At 39.9% G+C, this 17,210-nt stretch overlaps 1 protein-coding gene across 2 annotated transcripts in view; it reads left to right on the top strand.

Annotated features, from left to right (window-relative positions):
* The window catches only part of SFXN3 (sideroflexin 3), a 154,571-nt gene extending 139,454 nt beyond the window's left edge, over positions 1 to 15,117 (top strand). The window contains exon 11 of one of the 2 annotated variants that reach the window (XM_085606486.1): positions 9,674 to 15,117. In XM_085606486.1, the coding sequence (XP_085462612.1) occupies positions 9,674 to 9,770 (97 nt within the window). In that variant the 3' untranslated portion in view covers positions 9,771 to 15,117. The remainder of the gene's footprint in view (positions 1 to 9,673) is intronic. The other variant, XM_085606489.1, reaches the window with a different exon arrangement.
* Positions 15,118 to 17,210: the final 2,093 nt, after the last annotated feature.

Genomic DNA, 17,210 nt, shown 5'->3' with positions numbered 1-17,210 from the left:
CATTTTCATGATGTACACTAACTCAGGGTGTGGAGTACTCTTTAGTAACCAAGGGTGTAGAGTTAGAAACACTACAGTACTCTTTAAGCCCCTGCATCTTTAGCTGCTGGACACAGGGAGCATATTGGTCCTATGTGCGTTGAGTGAGAATAGACCTGCTGGGCCTCAAGCTTCTTTGTTAATGTTTAGTGGGGGTTCTAATCGTCAGCATACCGAAGCTGTTCCACTCAGCCAATCCTTCCAGTGAAAAATTATTTTAATTTCCACCATTAAGTGGACGGTTTTTGTACAATTCTGATGTAACTGGTAAAATATATAAATAGGGTTTTTGTTGGTCCCATTTTTATTATTTTTGGTTGTATGCCAGAACCACGCAATCCCCAACCACGCATGCCTGAACAATGTGGTCTTAAAAACAATTGTGTCTTAACCACGCATCCTTTTAGCACACATACCTTTACAACAAATGTAGTTGTAATGGCATAATTGGTAAAGGCACATGCGTGGTTAAGGTTATTCCCTAACCCCCACCATGAGCCCTAAAACCCAGCCTCTGCCCTGAGTACGACCCCGACCCCGGTCCTAAAAACGCCCCAGCCCCCACCCTGAGTCCTAAAAGCAGTCCGCAGCCCTATAAACAAAGCCCACTCCAGCTATAAAAACACCTCCGCTCTGAGCCCTAAATCCCAGCCCTAAAAACACCACAGCCCTGAGCCCTAAATCCCAGCTTCCAGACTTGAAAACGACCCTGTCCCCCGCCCTGAGCCATGAAGCCTGAACTTCAGCCCTAAAAAAAACAACTCAGCCCCTACCCTAAGACCTAAAACTGTCCCCATCCCTAAAAAGTGCCCTGACCTCCCCGTCCTGAAGCCCTAAAAAACAGCCCTGCAAACTACCCAGCCACCTCGACCTGAGCCCTAAAACTGACCTCCCCGCCCAATAAAGTACTGTGACCACTCGCCCAGAGCCCTAAAACCCTAAAAACATCCCCGCCCATAACACTCCCAGAAAACGTACTCACCAAACCGTTCCTCGTCCTGGAAGTAAGTCCGTCCAAGTCTGCAACACCTCCCACCCCATTCTTTTAGCTCCTAGTCTAGAGCTCTAGCTACCACTAACGTCTAAACCACGCATATGTGTGATAAAGTCATATGCGTGGGTTACACGTGTGTGGTTCTGTTTGCGTTGTTTAGCCATGCTTAGTTTAGGCTCCGTGGTTAAGGCAGTTTCCCATTATTTTTACATGTTGTGTTGGTCCATTGGTGTTTTTGACCCTATGTTTATTTTCCTGTTTTTCTTTTGCTTTGTTGTGTTTTGGCTGATAAGTGAAATTTTGCTTTCAGTCGAAGGAGATGTTTGCTTCTTAGCACATAGTTGTCTGACTCTGTTCTGTTATCCATTTCTGTTCGATACATTTGTTTAATGTTGTTCATCCACTGCTTTTCTGGTTGATTGGTTTCTTTGTTTTTAATTATACCTCTGTTTTTTATCATTTGGCCCCTACTTTTTATATTTGTTTTACTAACATTTCTTTTCATTGGATGTGATCAATTCAGCCTATGCTAATATAGACTAAACTGCTGCCCTGCACTGGTTGTCAATGTCTACCTTGGGAATGGGCAAAAGCAATTAAGCAAATTATTCCAGAAATGGCTGGGTTTTAAAGACGACTGTGTATTACAGGAAGACATTTTAAGTTTGAGCCTTGGGGAACAGCGTAATCTAAAGATGGATACAGACTCTGCTTCCATTCTGAACAGATATATAGAATTACAGCAAGGTTTACATTTTTTTTAAAGATGCCCCAAAGCTTTTCAGGTAATCCTGCTTGTCAGAACTCATACTTGCCCACTAGGAGTCCTCTTCTGAGCATTGCATGACTACCTATTGCTGTCCAGAGCATCTCCTGTTGCTGTACCTCTGTGCTGTATGATCACACGGTGGATAGAGGGCAAAAACACGACAGGATTGGTTGAAATTATAATAGTATAGAGCAGGTTACACACTGGGCAGGCTGTTCCATGTTATGTTAGATGCGTGAATTAACCCCATATGATAGTAGGACACCTGCTTCTGTCCAAGCATGCTGGGCTAGGATGAGCATTTCTTACCTAGGCTGCCTAAGGGGCAGTGCCAGACACTGTCCTCCATCTGGTACATCATTAACAATAAAGGATCAGCGGCTGGCAGCCATCTTAGGGCTGAGAGCCTGTCCGTGCAGTCGGATTTCCAAGACCTCACAAACTGAGGTAACAAGTCCTATAGAATTGGCATTGGGTGGGGTTGGTTTGGGTAGATGGTCCTCTCCAAGCCAGTATCCACAGCGAGCTGTTCCTCTCAATGCATCTAAGGGTTAACTGACAGAAGAGGCCAACACCTGTGAGAAACCAGAGTGTATTGTTCTTTCTTCTGAAAGTATTACTCTTTCTAAGCGTTACACTCTTGGGCAACCACCATTTCTCCAGACACCATGAAGAATTTCTAAGCTTTTTGGGCTATGCTAAAAAGAACAAGAACAATTACAGATAAAAAGCAAAGTATTTATTATAACATCAGGGACATCCATAAGCTATAGGCAAGTCTTGTGACATCATTTCCCCATTATAACCCCCAGCAGTGCAGCCCTAGATGCTGCAGTCTTATGGAATGTACATCAAATAATGATACATTATTTCCCACCTACTATGTAATACATCATATCTATCTAGAAATTGAGAACTGGGGAATGAGGTTTAACCATGGTAATTCCCAGCCTTGCCACAATAGAACATGAAGAGTAAAAGGCCTAGGAGGCTCACCACACAAAGTGTAGATTTCTGGGTCAGATTTGAAAACGATATGGAACTAAGCGAAGATTTAGGCCCTGATTTAAAGGTAGTCTGACGTGGGGGAGCTGTGAAAAAAAGCGGGGGACCTGCCAGCCACCTAAGTTCTGCATGCCCCACTTAGAAGTGGGAAAATTGCAGGCTTTCTTCAGAAGGACCCTCAAGCGGCTCTACCCATAGAAACCCTTGACCTTGGCCACCAAGTCACAGTTGACCTCCCCTCTTAAGAGTGGGGCAATGGGAGTGACCGTCGCTGGATTTCCCAGCCTGGGACCTCTACGCATGGCGGTCCCAGGCACGGAAAACCTGCAGTGGCCCTACTGCTCAGCTGAAAACTGCCTGCATACCATGGCCCTTGATTTTTTTTTTTTTGTTTTACTGGAATAAGCTCCTGCTTTGGGAGTTTGTTTCAGTAAAAAAAAAAAGGATGCCATGCTAGGACAAAAAAATGCATGTCCCACTCGGCAAACGGCACGTGCTGCGCCGACAGATGCACTGAAGGGGCAGAGATCTCTGCCAGGCAGTGGGGATTTCTCAGTTTGGAGGGTTTCCCTCCGCCTTGGCAAGCGGACTGGAAGTCCACTAGACTCTAAATGACCCCTTAGTTCTCTGAAAGAGAGTCCATCCTGATTTTCATGACACTTATCTTATGACTAAAGGCACAACATCAGAGACATAGTTTTATCATTCCAAGCCTGAACATATTAATGCCTACACCTTTAAGATGTAAACCACATTCTCTACATAACACACTACTGAATAATTCAGTGCAATAGGAAAAGTCCAACGTATTTTTTTTTTCAATATGTCTGATAACCATGTTGTTTTTTTCCTACCAATGAATTACTGATTCTCCGGGATGGAGCAAAAGCCTTACCAAAAACAAAAATGTAAAATGAAACTGGTATTAAACATATGCTTTTAAACCAGCCCGACAAAGCTCCAATTTAAAGTCTGTAGTTGAAGTTTATCAACGTGTTTCCTAAAGGTATACAACACTTCTAGCACTCCAGTGATCCCTTCTAACCCTCAGTAAGGAATATACTTGCCTAGGATCCTCTGATCACACGAGGACTCTAGAAATCCACCTTCACACCAGCACAAACATTTGATCTCGGTCTTGTAGAGGTGAGTAAAAATGCCTCTACCCCTTACTGTGAAGTAGACGCAGAAAGTAGAATTTGGAGCGGATATAGGAGACTGTATAGTTTGTACCTGGTACTAAGCTTGGGATGAGCTTGAGCAGTTAGAATCAAACCATCAGGATAGCTCAGTGAATGACATATTCACTGCTGAATCTGCATTCGGAACCAACTCAGATTTTCATTCTTCCAATATCAAAAAATTGAGTACCACGTAAGTTGGTAATGGTCTGCTATTTAGAAACAAAAACAACATCTGCAAATAACATTGATCATAGTTATTGTTTTGTTGTTGTTTTATTATCCTCATCAACATTGTCATCATCAGTGCATTCTTTTCTTGGAAACGACATGTTAGTCCAAAGCAAATATTCAAATCTATCGGAGTCAAAAAAGGCATTTTTTTTCTGAACTATCATATCCGTCATCTATGTTCCTTTTCAGACCACTTCTGAAGAGGTCGCGTTCAAAGATTGTCTGCATTGTGGCCATACTTGATGAATTATTTGACAGTTGATTGTGCCAAGTTCGAGTTAATGCTTAATCTCCGGACTCTCAAGACAGAGTTTCTCATTCTGATAACTTCAGCTTGTCATGTGAGCAAGCTTCAGGCTCTTTGAGTCCAACTGCCCTGCACCACCTTTTTTCTGGACAAATTGGTGTTACAGACCAGAGCAGCGTTCCTGCCAAAGGTTGTGAATCCCTTTCATGTCGGACAGTCCATTGCTATTCTTACTTTTTGCTTCACCTCACCCCTTGAAAGAGGAAGAAAGCCTCCCATCGTTGGGGCCCCAAAAGAGCACTGAGCTTTTACATCAATTGCACCAAGGACTTTTGGGTGGAGATCAACTCTTTGTGGTTTTCTCTGGGGCAAAGAAAGGCAAGGGAGTGTAGAAGCGGATCACATTGCGATAGACCCTGCCATCGTTCTTTGCCCAGCCTCACCCCTTGGAAAAGGAGGAGAACCTCCATAGACAGGACATTCTACTTCGTATCATATTAAATACCATCAATTGGACGCTCAGCACCTTGTGGGGTTCACTGGGGCACACAAAGGACGTTGTCATGATGGGTAGTCCTCTGCATTAAGCTATGCTCTGCTTTGGCTAAAAGCAGCCTCCAGAAGGTCCGAGGGCTCATTCCTCCAGATCCAAGGCTGCCAGCACTGTGTTGGCACACGGAATGTCTGTCCTGGTGATCTGTCAGACTCCTACGTGGGCTTTAGTGCACACATTCATGAGGCACTATAATCTTGATAGTCACGTTCGTAGGCATGGGCATTTCGCCCGTTCAGTCCTGCAGCTCTTTTTTGGTCTGAGCCACTCCACTGACTCACCACCTTGGGAGATCCTGCTTTGGTATCTTCACAAGGTGAGGAATTTGTGTTTAGAGGTATCTATTAGAAGAACAAGTTACTTACCTTTGGTACCGTTACCCAACTGGTACTTTTCTGATCTGTTTGTAACTTAATGTGTGCATTCTCCTCATTTATTAACATAAATTGTGTTTTAATTAACTACAGCTCACATTTAGTACGAGTTCGGATTTTTTTCATCATTTGTTTCATATTTTTGGCCATCATCCCATCTGGTAATCCCTGCTCCATATTTCAAAATTGGATCCCCATCTTCTCTATTTTTTTAATACAATACGTTTGAGATATTTGGGCCCTCATGCGGACAATACTCCATTTTCTCTTAGTCCATGACAAATCAGCCATAGTATTTGTATGCAGTCATCAAGTTTCCTCTATGCTCTGTGCTATTGCAACACAATAACTAGCAACTTATCAATTAGGGATTCTTGTAAAGCCCAAATGTAGGCAGCAAAATACAAAGTAAAATTAACATCACCATCTGCACAAATTTGTGTTTCTTTTTTGTTGTTGTAGAAATGTAAACCTGCGAATACAATGTATTCAACTGCATCTTTCCTTTGTTCACTAATTCACTCCATTTCTGTCCCTGTGGCATCTGTTTGCAAGAGTACCTGCACATAGATTTGTATTTCAGTTGGCCTTTGGGCCTGCTCCATGTGTCTGTGGTGCTTGGTGTGCCTGGTTGTGTTTAAGTTTGTTGGTTAGAGTAGACGCAAGTAAGATTCTGGCTCTGTGTGCATGTGTGTGTGTGTGTGTGCGGGTGTAGATAGTATACCAAATCCAAACCTATTGACTTTGTCAGTGCTTGTTAACCTTTGTACTTACCCTTCCTTCAAGATTTCTGTGCTGATCAATCAACAAGAGACCAGACTGGGATGGGGTGTGAGGTTATAGGGTGGAGGGTAATGAATAGGAGATGCAGTGATTCAGTTGTGTGGGATCCATAGGGCAACAACGACCTCCCACATGGTTCTCAGTGTGACTCTCTAAGCTGCTTCGACTCACTTGCTCAGTACAATCCAGATGCACTTGCTGTGGAGACTTGTTCGGATTGAGCAGAACACCTTGAAATAGGTAGGTTGAATCGTAGTTCATTATCTGGATATCATTTCTATCTCTTGCCTATAGACTGCTTTTAGTTGTTTGTTATCAAGGACTATTGTTTACATTCCAATACTTAGAGTGGACTTAAGTTAGCAAATTGCTTTCCATTGTTTGCCTTTCATGTGAAACTCATTTGCATCTTTTACCACGTCTTTTGCTCCGCTTCCTTTCTTTGTGTATACCCTGGAGGACAACTTCTTTGCCATCCTTTTGATTGGATGTGTTGTATCCTTCCATGGCTCCACATCAGGCAACACCGTTTTTCTTTTGATTTGTGCACTCCATGGAAGTGCATGTCTTTTCTTGCTTTTGTCTCCTCTCCTCTTTGTGACGGTTCACCTTCACATCCCCGACGCACCCTCCACTGCTTTCGCCATGTTACTTCCCCCTACCCTTCCCAGGCCAACTTGGCCTTGTTTTTTCCATTAATCCCCCTAATCCCATCACCGGCTCCTGCATTGCAAATCTGCCCCATTTCGGATCTGCGCCGCTCAAAGGCAGTGTGATGTTGATTCCTCCCCCCCCCCCCCACACACACTCCTCTGTTGTCCCCAAGCCATTCCTGTACAGTATTTTTTATTTCAAGGCCTGGCAGCTTCAGTTTTCTACTGTGCCACTCCTTTAAGTAACCACATTTTGGACATCTTGGAACAGTACATTAAAATAAAAAAGTGATCACCCCGTTATTATGCATGTGTGCGGCCCTTACTGCCCACTGCCTCCTGACAGATGCACTTGTATGCTTCATTATGCTTGACACATCTTTTGGGTATTAAGCTAAGCTAATGCCTTTCAAAGATTCAACCTATCAGCTTTGCCAATGTTTGTTTAAAGTGTCGTGTTTTAGACACTTCTGAGGTGTACAGCATGGGGGCATTCTCCACTAGGTAGGCTTCTAGAAGGAATTTATGGATTGACAACCGAATGTCCTTAAATCTTCCTTCTACTTGACCTTTCATGTTTGTCTGAAGTCCTGTGCAATCTCTAAAGAGATCTTTTGGGCTGAAAACCAGCTCCTGTCTGAATATCATTTTGTTGCATTTTTCACTTCACCTATACCCATGCACACAACGAGGAAGGAAGAAACAAGAATTGACAAGCCATTCAGTCCTGGCCATGAAAGCCTTTGTCTTTGCCAGTACTTTTAGATGTATCCTAGATGACCAAGATAAATGTGCGCCTATCCATTGCTGAATCTTTGAATGAGATTTATAAAAACAACGTTCATCCACAGTGGCCATCTTTGAAATAATTTCATATTATTTTTATAAATCCCATTTAAGCATGGCCACCGTGGATGTAGGTGCATTCACGATGGCCATTTTTAAATGCAGTTTATTTGTACAAATCATGTTTAATGATTGCTGGTGTGGATGCATCCACAGCTATAGCATCCATCTTAGAATGGGATTTAAAAAAATACAATAAAGCCATTTAAAGATGCCCGCCGTGCATCCTTGTACATGTGTGGGCTGCCCTGTTGAACTGGTAAAAAAACTCCTTTAAGATGGCTGCCCACCCATAGAACACTGGGTGGTGGAAAACTAAAAGGTGGATAAGTGGGCAAGAGGGAACTGGCAGGGGATGAAGTAGGAAAGAGGTTTTACAAATAAGGGGATGGAGATAAAAGATAGAGGAGCAGGGGCTAAGTGGGAAATAGAGACACAGACAAAATAGTCCCTCACATAGACTGCAATGCAAGGTCTCATGTCAACAGTGGAAGAATACATCAGTCATTCAAAACAGTCTGAGACCGAAATACTCCTGAACTTGACAACATCAAGAATAGGGAGGAAAGCCATCAGATCCGGAGGAGGGAAGTTAGATAGACAACAATGTCATCCAATCGTACACAAGAGTCTGACAATAGAATTAAGGAAAGGAAATTGTGGAACAAGTGAACAGAACAAACACTGTGGGACAATTACAAGTGTAAGAAAAGAGAATGGAAGAAACTAAAATTGCCAAAGCAAACTAGAAAAGAGAGATATAAAAGTGAGACAGAAGAGGAAAATAAACACGAAAATAAGACAGCAGAATATGTTCAAAGGTTGTTGCATCAAAGGACATATTACCTGCTGAATGGAAAAACAGCTAGGCAAGAGGAAAAATAATAGACTGAAACGAAAATAGTTAAAAGAGAAATACAACAGCAAAAATAAAAATAACTGAATTTGAGAAACAGTAGACAAAAAGAGCCAGATCTTGAGAATCCTGGTCGAGAAGTCGAGTAACCACAAAAGAAAAAGGAATGAATTCATAAAGGAAAGTAACCATACCGTGCTTTTTATGTTATGGTTTAAAACCTAAGTGAGCTATCTGGACAATAATTTACCTATTGCAGAGTACTATGTTTATCTGCAGACTGCTGTTTTCAGTCTTTGTGAAAAAGTTCAGTGGGTTAACATACAGGCTGCAGAGTATTTTGTAGCCTTCAAGTCACAGTTTCCAATCCCATTTGTCATACTGCAAACATGCATCTACTGCAGAGAACTGTTTGTGTCCTTCAAGTCGAAGACTGCCATCTGAGTAAGAAAGCTCAGTAGGCCAATACATTGCTGGATAGTTTTGTGAAAAACATATAGGTCCCATGCTCCATGTGAGTGTGATCAAACTGCGGGTCGATGCAGCTACTGCAGGGTTTGTGTTAAATTGTATGCCACAGGTTCCATTTGTAGTGAGATAGTTCCTCCCTAGTATTGCATCAAAACTTCATTATCATCAAACTCCTACAATGACAAAAGACTTTAAAAAAATATATTTTTAATTGTCAGGTAAAATGCAACATTTGTTTCTAAAATGTACCAATGATGCGATAAAGACCGGCTCAGACTCTGACCACAGTGAACCCTGACTTTTCTCCAAATTTTGCCCATCTCCAGGGCTCTGTCTTAATCCCTCCCACTGATGTCTGCCTTAAATCTGAGGAAGCTACACATTATCAAACCTCTGTGACATTTAATACATTCTTACTTGTTGATTAATCAAGACGCATGTGCCTGTTGATATCAGTACACTGAGGTGCACTATTAACCCTTATGAAGAAGGGGTCAAGGTAGACTGTCTCCAAATCTTCTTAGGGAGTGACTCCTGCATATTTATTTCACTTCGAAGTACTGGATTTTGTTACCCTTGCATTTGGTGCCTTTTCTGGGCTGAAAGAATTTAACACGTTTTGAAATGAGTTAATTTTTTATTTTGTTGTATTTTTGTATCCTTTACAGTTCTATGCGAGTCAGTCGACTGGAGCCAGAGATCCAAGCCCTAATTCAAGAAAAAAGCCCTAACACTGAAATTGTGTACTTTAACAAAGGACTCTGAAGTACAGTCGGTGATGTCGTAACACCTGTTACCTCAAAAGATGCAAATGGCTAAGTCCGGGTCTGGGGAATGCTTCTTTGGTGGTATATATATGTCTATTCTGAGCCGCCATAGCGTTTTCAGGATTTTGGTGACCTGTATTTTACCATGCCAGTGAGTTGGTGCTGTCTACACTCCATTTTACTTAACCATTCCAGCTTGACTTTGCTGGACCCTGTTGCTTTATTTCTCTTGTATCTCAGTTCTGTGAATTAGATGAGCTTTCTTTTGCTCCTGCCATGAAGTCGGTGTTTGCTTATGTCATGGATTTGTGTGCATAGTATAGAATATAGTTCTGTTTTTGTGAAAACCTTAGGAGAAAAGCAAGGTTTTCACCTATTCCCTAATGTTTCAGAAAAGAAGGGTGTAAAAATGTATTGAGGAAAATTTGCATTAACATTATAAAGTCCCCCTTAAAAGGAAGAACTTAAGATTTAAATCTAATACTGCAAAAATCTACTTGAAAATAAATACTGGTAGACTAGGATTGTTCAACAATATGTATTGAGCTCAGCAGCCTTATTTAGAATTTGGCTGATAGATAACACTTTTATCAGGATGGGGGAGCTCATTAGATCCCCCACTCTGGCGGACTACCATCTGCCAAATTTAGAGATGACAGCTGGTCCAGAGGTCATTTTTGTACATTGAAGGAAACGCAGTCACAGTTCCTTTCAAGGTGCAAAAAGTTTGGTGAACATTGGCTCACCAAACCTTTCCAATGTTTTTGATTCTGAAAGGCAAAAGCTAATGTCCCTCACACGCTGGGAGTTTTTTACCAGGGCTTATGGGTCATTATTTTTCTGTCCCTCTTTGCATGGTTTTGGCTGGTGCTGAGGGACAGAAAAAAGGACATCACGGTCCACCCTAAATAGAGAAGGATGGTGTAAGGCCCCTCCGCCAACGACCCCTGCTCCATTGATTGGTCTGTTGGAGGAAGCTTAGGGATAATTTCTCCATAAATGATACAGGTAAACAGAGCACTGTTGCGTTTGTGACCCAGTCCCCTGTCTGCTAAACAATAAAATCAGACCCTATGTCTCTGAATCGCTTGTCAGTGCCTGCACAAAAATGAGATTCTGACTTCAGCCTAGTTACTACTGTTCAAGTACCTATGTAATTAGACCTATCAGCAGGCCTCCCTTTAATTTGCACACCAATGCACAATATAAGCTGAGACAAATTATTTAATAGTCCTACATTCGAAATTCCATTTTCAATTTAATGGCAGTAGTTTCGAAGGACATTTACAGAACTTGAAAGCCTCCACTGCCCCTTAACCCTGTTAAGCGTGCTCTCTGAATATACAACAAAATTACCTCACCATTTCGAAACCAAGAAATTTGAACATACGAATCTTAAAGAATAATGTGTTTCTATATTATACATTTTTGATTGTCATGCAGTAAAAGGGCATTCAAATTAAGAAATGTATATTTATAAACGTATTTCTTCATAAATCTACAAGCATTGGAGCAGTGTCCCTTCAAAGAGCGGTCAAGCTATGAACTTTGACCATTCTCAAATCCCTATCAAGTTCCTATAATTAACTATGTCAATATAGGGCCTCTACTTGTGTCGAGATCTTCAAAACCAGCGCATTGTGGCTTGTAGGTTTGGGATGGATATTAAAGAAGCATACATCTGCCTCGTGAGAGCAGAGATATCCGTTTCTGAGATGCAGAAGCAGTTTCACGGATAATGTAAACTATTTTGAATTAGATCAGTTTGTCCACAAACTCTTACAAAAGGTTTCCTCACTCCCTAAAATACTTTCTTGTTAAAGAGGCTAACATTATGTTTTATCTTCAAGCTCACACAAAGCATCACCGCATAGTTCTCTGGGTTCACTGTAGTTTCTCTTCGTAACTATGCAACAAGAACTGGATCCTCTAGTAAGACATTTCATTTGAACATGTTTATGCATTATATGATTATCTACATTTAAGGTGGCTTCAGAATAAAACAAGTCTCTCATAGATATGTTAGTAGGCCACAATAGCTTAGTATACGCATTAAGATATTAGGTGAGATGCTAGGAACAGAACATCTCGATCTACCATTGTTTTTGTCATTCTTTCTTTTCTGGTAATATGTTTTCACTCATTGCTGTACTTACTCGCTCACACACTCCTTTACTATTCTTCTTTTCAAACCATATTTCCTTCTTTCTTTTCTTCATGACTTTCCATTTTTCTTTATCAACCTTATTATTTTCATTAATTAGGTATGCACACCATAATTCGTTCTTCACCATCTTCTCCTTTGAGGTCCTGGTTTCTTCCATTCATTTGTTTTTATTACTTTCTTTCTACTTCTGTCTTTTCAGTATTGTTGTCTTAATATTTATACATATCCTTGCCAATGTACCCGTTGTTAAAACAATTAAGATGGAATATATACCACATTTATGTTCTAATATAGCGCAGATTATTTCTACTGTATTAGGAAAGTGTTCTGAAATGCACTTGATAGCTTTAAGTCATATTTTGGGAACATCAGTACCATATTATTGTGCAGAAAATGGTTGCATGTGTACAAATTTATCCTTTGAGCAGGACAGTAACTAAATGTTTGCAATATTTCTGTGAAAGATGCCCAAAATATGTGGATCACTGTTTTATTGTCATTTCTCACTCGTTATTGTTTCCTTCAGAACTGAATGTTTTGTAAAGAACCCAATGAGAGACCTTGGTGACACTCCAGTATAACATGAACATGTTATAGTTAAACTCAGGAAGTTTATTGCACTTCATCTATGGTCTTACATCAGGAAATGAATGTACAAATATTTAAAAATATAACACTTCAAAGTATTTATAACAAGTAATAGACAATCAAACGGGCTGGACAAGTAAGACAAAATAAGAATTTGTCTGCCCAGTTAAACAGACATGGTAACGTGCTTATGAATTAATCATTTAAGAAAATTTCATAGCCATGTAACATGTTTTAAATTGCTTTTGGGTGTACAAACCAAAAAAAACTCCCATGCACTCAACAATATTTTTGTGATGCCACCTCCGTTTCAAGAAACATACAGCCTTGCATTTTGCTTGCGGCGAGCAAGCACTGCGAACTAAACAGCATAGAGCTTGCTGCATCTGTTTTGCTAAAAAAAAAAGAAGAGCTTGCTGCTTCTTTTTTGCTAAAAAAAAAAAAAAGTTTATGCTTATTGAGTACAGTCTCTCAGGACAGTTAAGTGCTGTGTACTGGGAGAAGACACCAGTGGCCTCGTTACATGATAATTTAGAACAGATGAAACTAGCCAGTAATTGACTACTTGTTTTGTAATTTAGAGGAATGGAAAATAAGTTGCAGGTTTGTTTGGTTCACATTTTTAGTCCTGTCTTCCAATTTTGCAACAATCGGCCAATACTTGAATGCTTATTTTTTTATGAAGAAAACAATTGTGTAATGATGAGGTCCACAATCTGTAACACAACATTTGAAAGAAATCAGGGTTTCTCAAATGGCCCCTCTATGCAAGCCACATGGTGGCTATTCTGGAATAGTATACTATTACCTGAAATTGGTTGAATTGGAAAACATGAATTTCAAATATTTGTTTTTAAGAAACGTGCATCAAGAAAGTTTCAGGTTTCTTTGTATTTATGAAGGTCATTGTAGTTTATAGATGATGATAGGTTATTGTTTTACTGCACTAAAAAGTTGCACTGAAGTTCTTCCCCACTTATCGATATGCAATGTGCATTCATGAACTAAAATTCAATCTGATTTCAATAAAAAAAACTCCAGTCCTCAAACACCGACTTCTATTGACATCAAAGTTTCGTTCAAATGTACGAATCCAGTTCTTCAACTGCAGTGGAATTGCTGGTCGTTTAGGGTGGGTTTTTGTCAAGAACTGTCCAGTACAGTTACCACACTTATTGGATGTGTGTACTATATTGTTTTCAAACTCATTGCTTCACAAACTTGCAGCAGAAAAATCAGCACCTATTTATCCATATGTATTTATATATAAACTTGAACAGATCGTGACAGACCAACTTAATTAACATGTACCTAATTTTTTTAATTAAAGATTTGTGGAAGGATGAATAAAACAACCATTGATCACAAAACCCTGATAGGCCAGCAATCTGGTATTGCAGACTTGCTGTTATTTTTATTTACCGGCTGCATTGAACACATCTTAAGCAAACACTAATTTCACCAATTTATTCAACCAAATATTACGGTCTGTGGTTGTGGTTACATTAGATTTATCTTTTTACTTTAAATTACAAATGAAATTGCCTTCTTTACATCAAGACAATCCACTTTGGATCTTGACCCAGCATACCTTTTTGTCAAGACCTACGTTAAGGGCTTTTAAATTCAATTGAAAAAAAAAGTAAGGAACAGCAGCAAGGCAACTTATTTTCCTAGAGGTATGCACTGCATTCGGTTTGAGGGAGGGAAAAGTGGAAGAACCATAATCTCTGTGGCACCGCTGACAAAACGAGGATGAACTCTGTGTTCTAGCAGCATTACTATTTAAGAAAATGATCTACTGTGATATCTGTCACCGGACTCCTGAGATTTGGTATGCTCATTTTAATGCACTCATAAATATTTTCCTGGATCTACCAACTGATTAAACTCGGGTGCAAGGCAAATCATTAAATGGGTATAACGATGGATGAAGTATCACAGCCAGTGAGTTAACTTTATCTTGCAGTGAGCTGATGGAACTTGTAACTTCGTTTATCTGTCTTGGCTCTTTGGCAGTCCTCCGATGAAGCTATAGTGATAGTCAGAAATGTGGATGTTTTCTCTGGGCTCCGCTACAACGATGTCATTTTTCCCAAAATTGTTGTTTAGCTTTTCAGTGTATACAAATCTAAATTGACATTTGTCAACCAGTTGTTTTATTCTTTGATATCTTACTGAGCTTGTGGAGTTCTGTCAAGGGCTGCTTGTCCTGGCTAATGCCCCACCTGTAAACATTTTTGGACTAAGAATATTTTTCTTAGACCTGGTATCTCACTTTTCTTCTGTCCAATTTGACTCCTCTCGTGAATCAATAAGCACAATCCTATTTTGCTTTAATCTTCTCAGCATATTGCGGTCTCTTTGACCTCTTTTACTGATGGACTCCACCCTGATCTTACTGTTTTGTAAGTATTTTTTTTTCTGTAGCCAGTGAAAAACTAGACGTTATGAATAATGTTATGATGCTGTTTATATATTCTAGTTATATATTATACCAGAGCATGCACTTATTCTAAACTCTGCTTGTATTTTTGTTGTACATTGTGATTAGCGAGCTGATCAAGTAAAAAAACATACTGTATTGGCATTCCTATTTGGTTGGTTTATTTCCCAATTTAGAGTATACATCTTCAGTAAACAGTGCCTCCTGTTGTTCTGGTATGAAGTATTGTGTTTGTATTTAGCATATAAAGCCAAGACTGCCAGAAGAGTGTAATGTAAATTGCTTATTGTATATAGGTCCTGCTCCTTTACAGTTTAGGGAAGCTGCATTTAAAGTCACCTGTATTTACGAAGATCCCGGAATTTGTCAACAAATTTGTACTAGGGGTGTGCAACGTTTCTCTGTTGTAAACTTCATACACTTCTCACAGATACTATGATTACTACTTATATTTAGTAAAGTTTTCGCTATGTTGTTTTTCTCATTACAACTGTGACTTTTGTACCCCTTTTAAGTTGTTTTGAGTAAAAAACAATCTCCAACATCAATCAAATTTCAATTTTGCAAGAAAAACATTTCTAAGGATAACTTGCAAGAAAACGGCGCATCTTTTTCAGCACCAACTAGCACTCACAAGAAAATATTGTTATGTTATGTGGAATAACTACAGAAAGTGGGAAACACTGACAGCTATGCAAAGGTCAGTAGTTAGAATCTATTCAAGACGCCTTTCACCTATTAAGAACTTTCCATATCACTAGTTTATATATTATGTGTTTAGGCTATGTCACACATTGTTAAGAAAATCCATTCTGAAGCTTTTCTTCCTAAACCAGCTTTAGGTCTAGGATGCATCCCCAACATCAGCTGAACCCTGAACAGCAGCCTAATATTTTTCTTATTTGAATTCTTTAATTAGGTAAATAATCCAAAAGAGCTTTTCAACAGGCATTTCAAGCTTGTGAGTGGCCAGCAGCAGTTTATTACTTGTTGTGGGCACCTGCCCACCTCAAGGAATAATCTTAAAGTCACTAAATTAAGCTGTATCCCCTGGTAGCTATTACACAGAGCAGGCAGGTTTAACTTAGGGTAGGTAATGTGAAATGTATTTATGCAATACCAAAACAGTAATAAATTCAAAACAACAAAAAAAGCGAATTAGAAAAACATAGAGTAAAATTTAATAAACAAAATGCAAAAATCAAATAAGGGAAGCAGGCGATATGAATTTTTAAAGTATTAAGTAGAAATAGTGCCAAAAAGCACCAATGACAGTCAGTGACCGCAGTAGACCAGGACCTAGGCAAAATGTGAGGTTGACCGCGTTGAGGTTTTGGGAGGTAGTGAACCACCCATTTTTCACGGATTCCATAACTCATAAGTTGAAGTCCCTAATGCTTGCTGGCACCTTGGTGCAGCACTACTCTGATATTTTTCGAATAGGAGAGATAGAATCCGATTTAAAGGATGTGGAGCTATTATTTGAGAAAGAACTTTGAGCGCTCAGCAACACAGTTAGTGTGGAGGAAGTGGTTGAGGCAATCTCAAGGAGCATTGGTGGAAAGGCCCCGGGGTCCAACGGAGTTCCCGTAGACATTTTTAAAACAAATATTCCCTTAGAGGCCCCATTATTAACAAACATATTTAAAGGTGCCCTAATAGGTCGGTTCCCAGATTCATGGAATATAGCGGTTATTGTACCAGTCTTTAAGACGGGTGATAAAAGTCTGCCCGGCTGTTACCATCCAATTTCTTTAATAGATTCAAGTGCTAAGATCCTAGTCTGGGTTATTTTGTCAAGACTGGAAACCTGGGCAAAAGAAATAAGATCTTATCTGAAGACGAGTTTGGTTTTCGCCCTGGGATCTGTAGGAAGGAACAATGTCTAATTGTGTATCTTGTGATGTGGAAATATGTTCTAGCAAAGAAGGTGGACCTCCATTTAGCATTTATGAACCTTTCAAGAGCTTTCGATCTGTTAAACCGAACACAATTATGGGATATAATGGATCAACTGGGGGTAGAAAAAGAATTGGTAATGATAAAACACCTCAACGCTGATACCGAAGTCTCAACCCGATATAGCACTTCTGGCAAGTTCTCATCTGTTAGAACATATAGAGGTGTTCGCCAAGGATGTATCAAGGCACCTTTCTTTTTTCTGCTATTCTAAAAATAAAGTAAACAAATACTTATTTGAAAAAGGTATCGATATTCCGAAGATGGAAAATTGCTAT

This window comes from Triturus cristatus, chromosome 1_2 (assembly GCF_964204655.1).
Source record: "Triturus cristatus chromosome 1_2, aTriCri1.1, whole genome shotgun sequence".
Lineage (NCBI taxonomy): Eukaryota > Metazoa > Chordata > Amphibia > Caudata > Salamandridae > Triturus > Triturus cristatus.
This window is presented reverse-complemented; position numbering and strand designations above follow the sequence as displayed.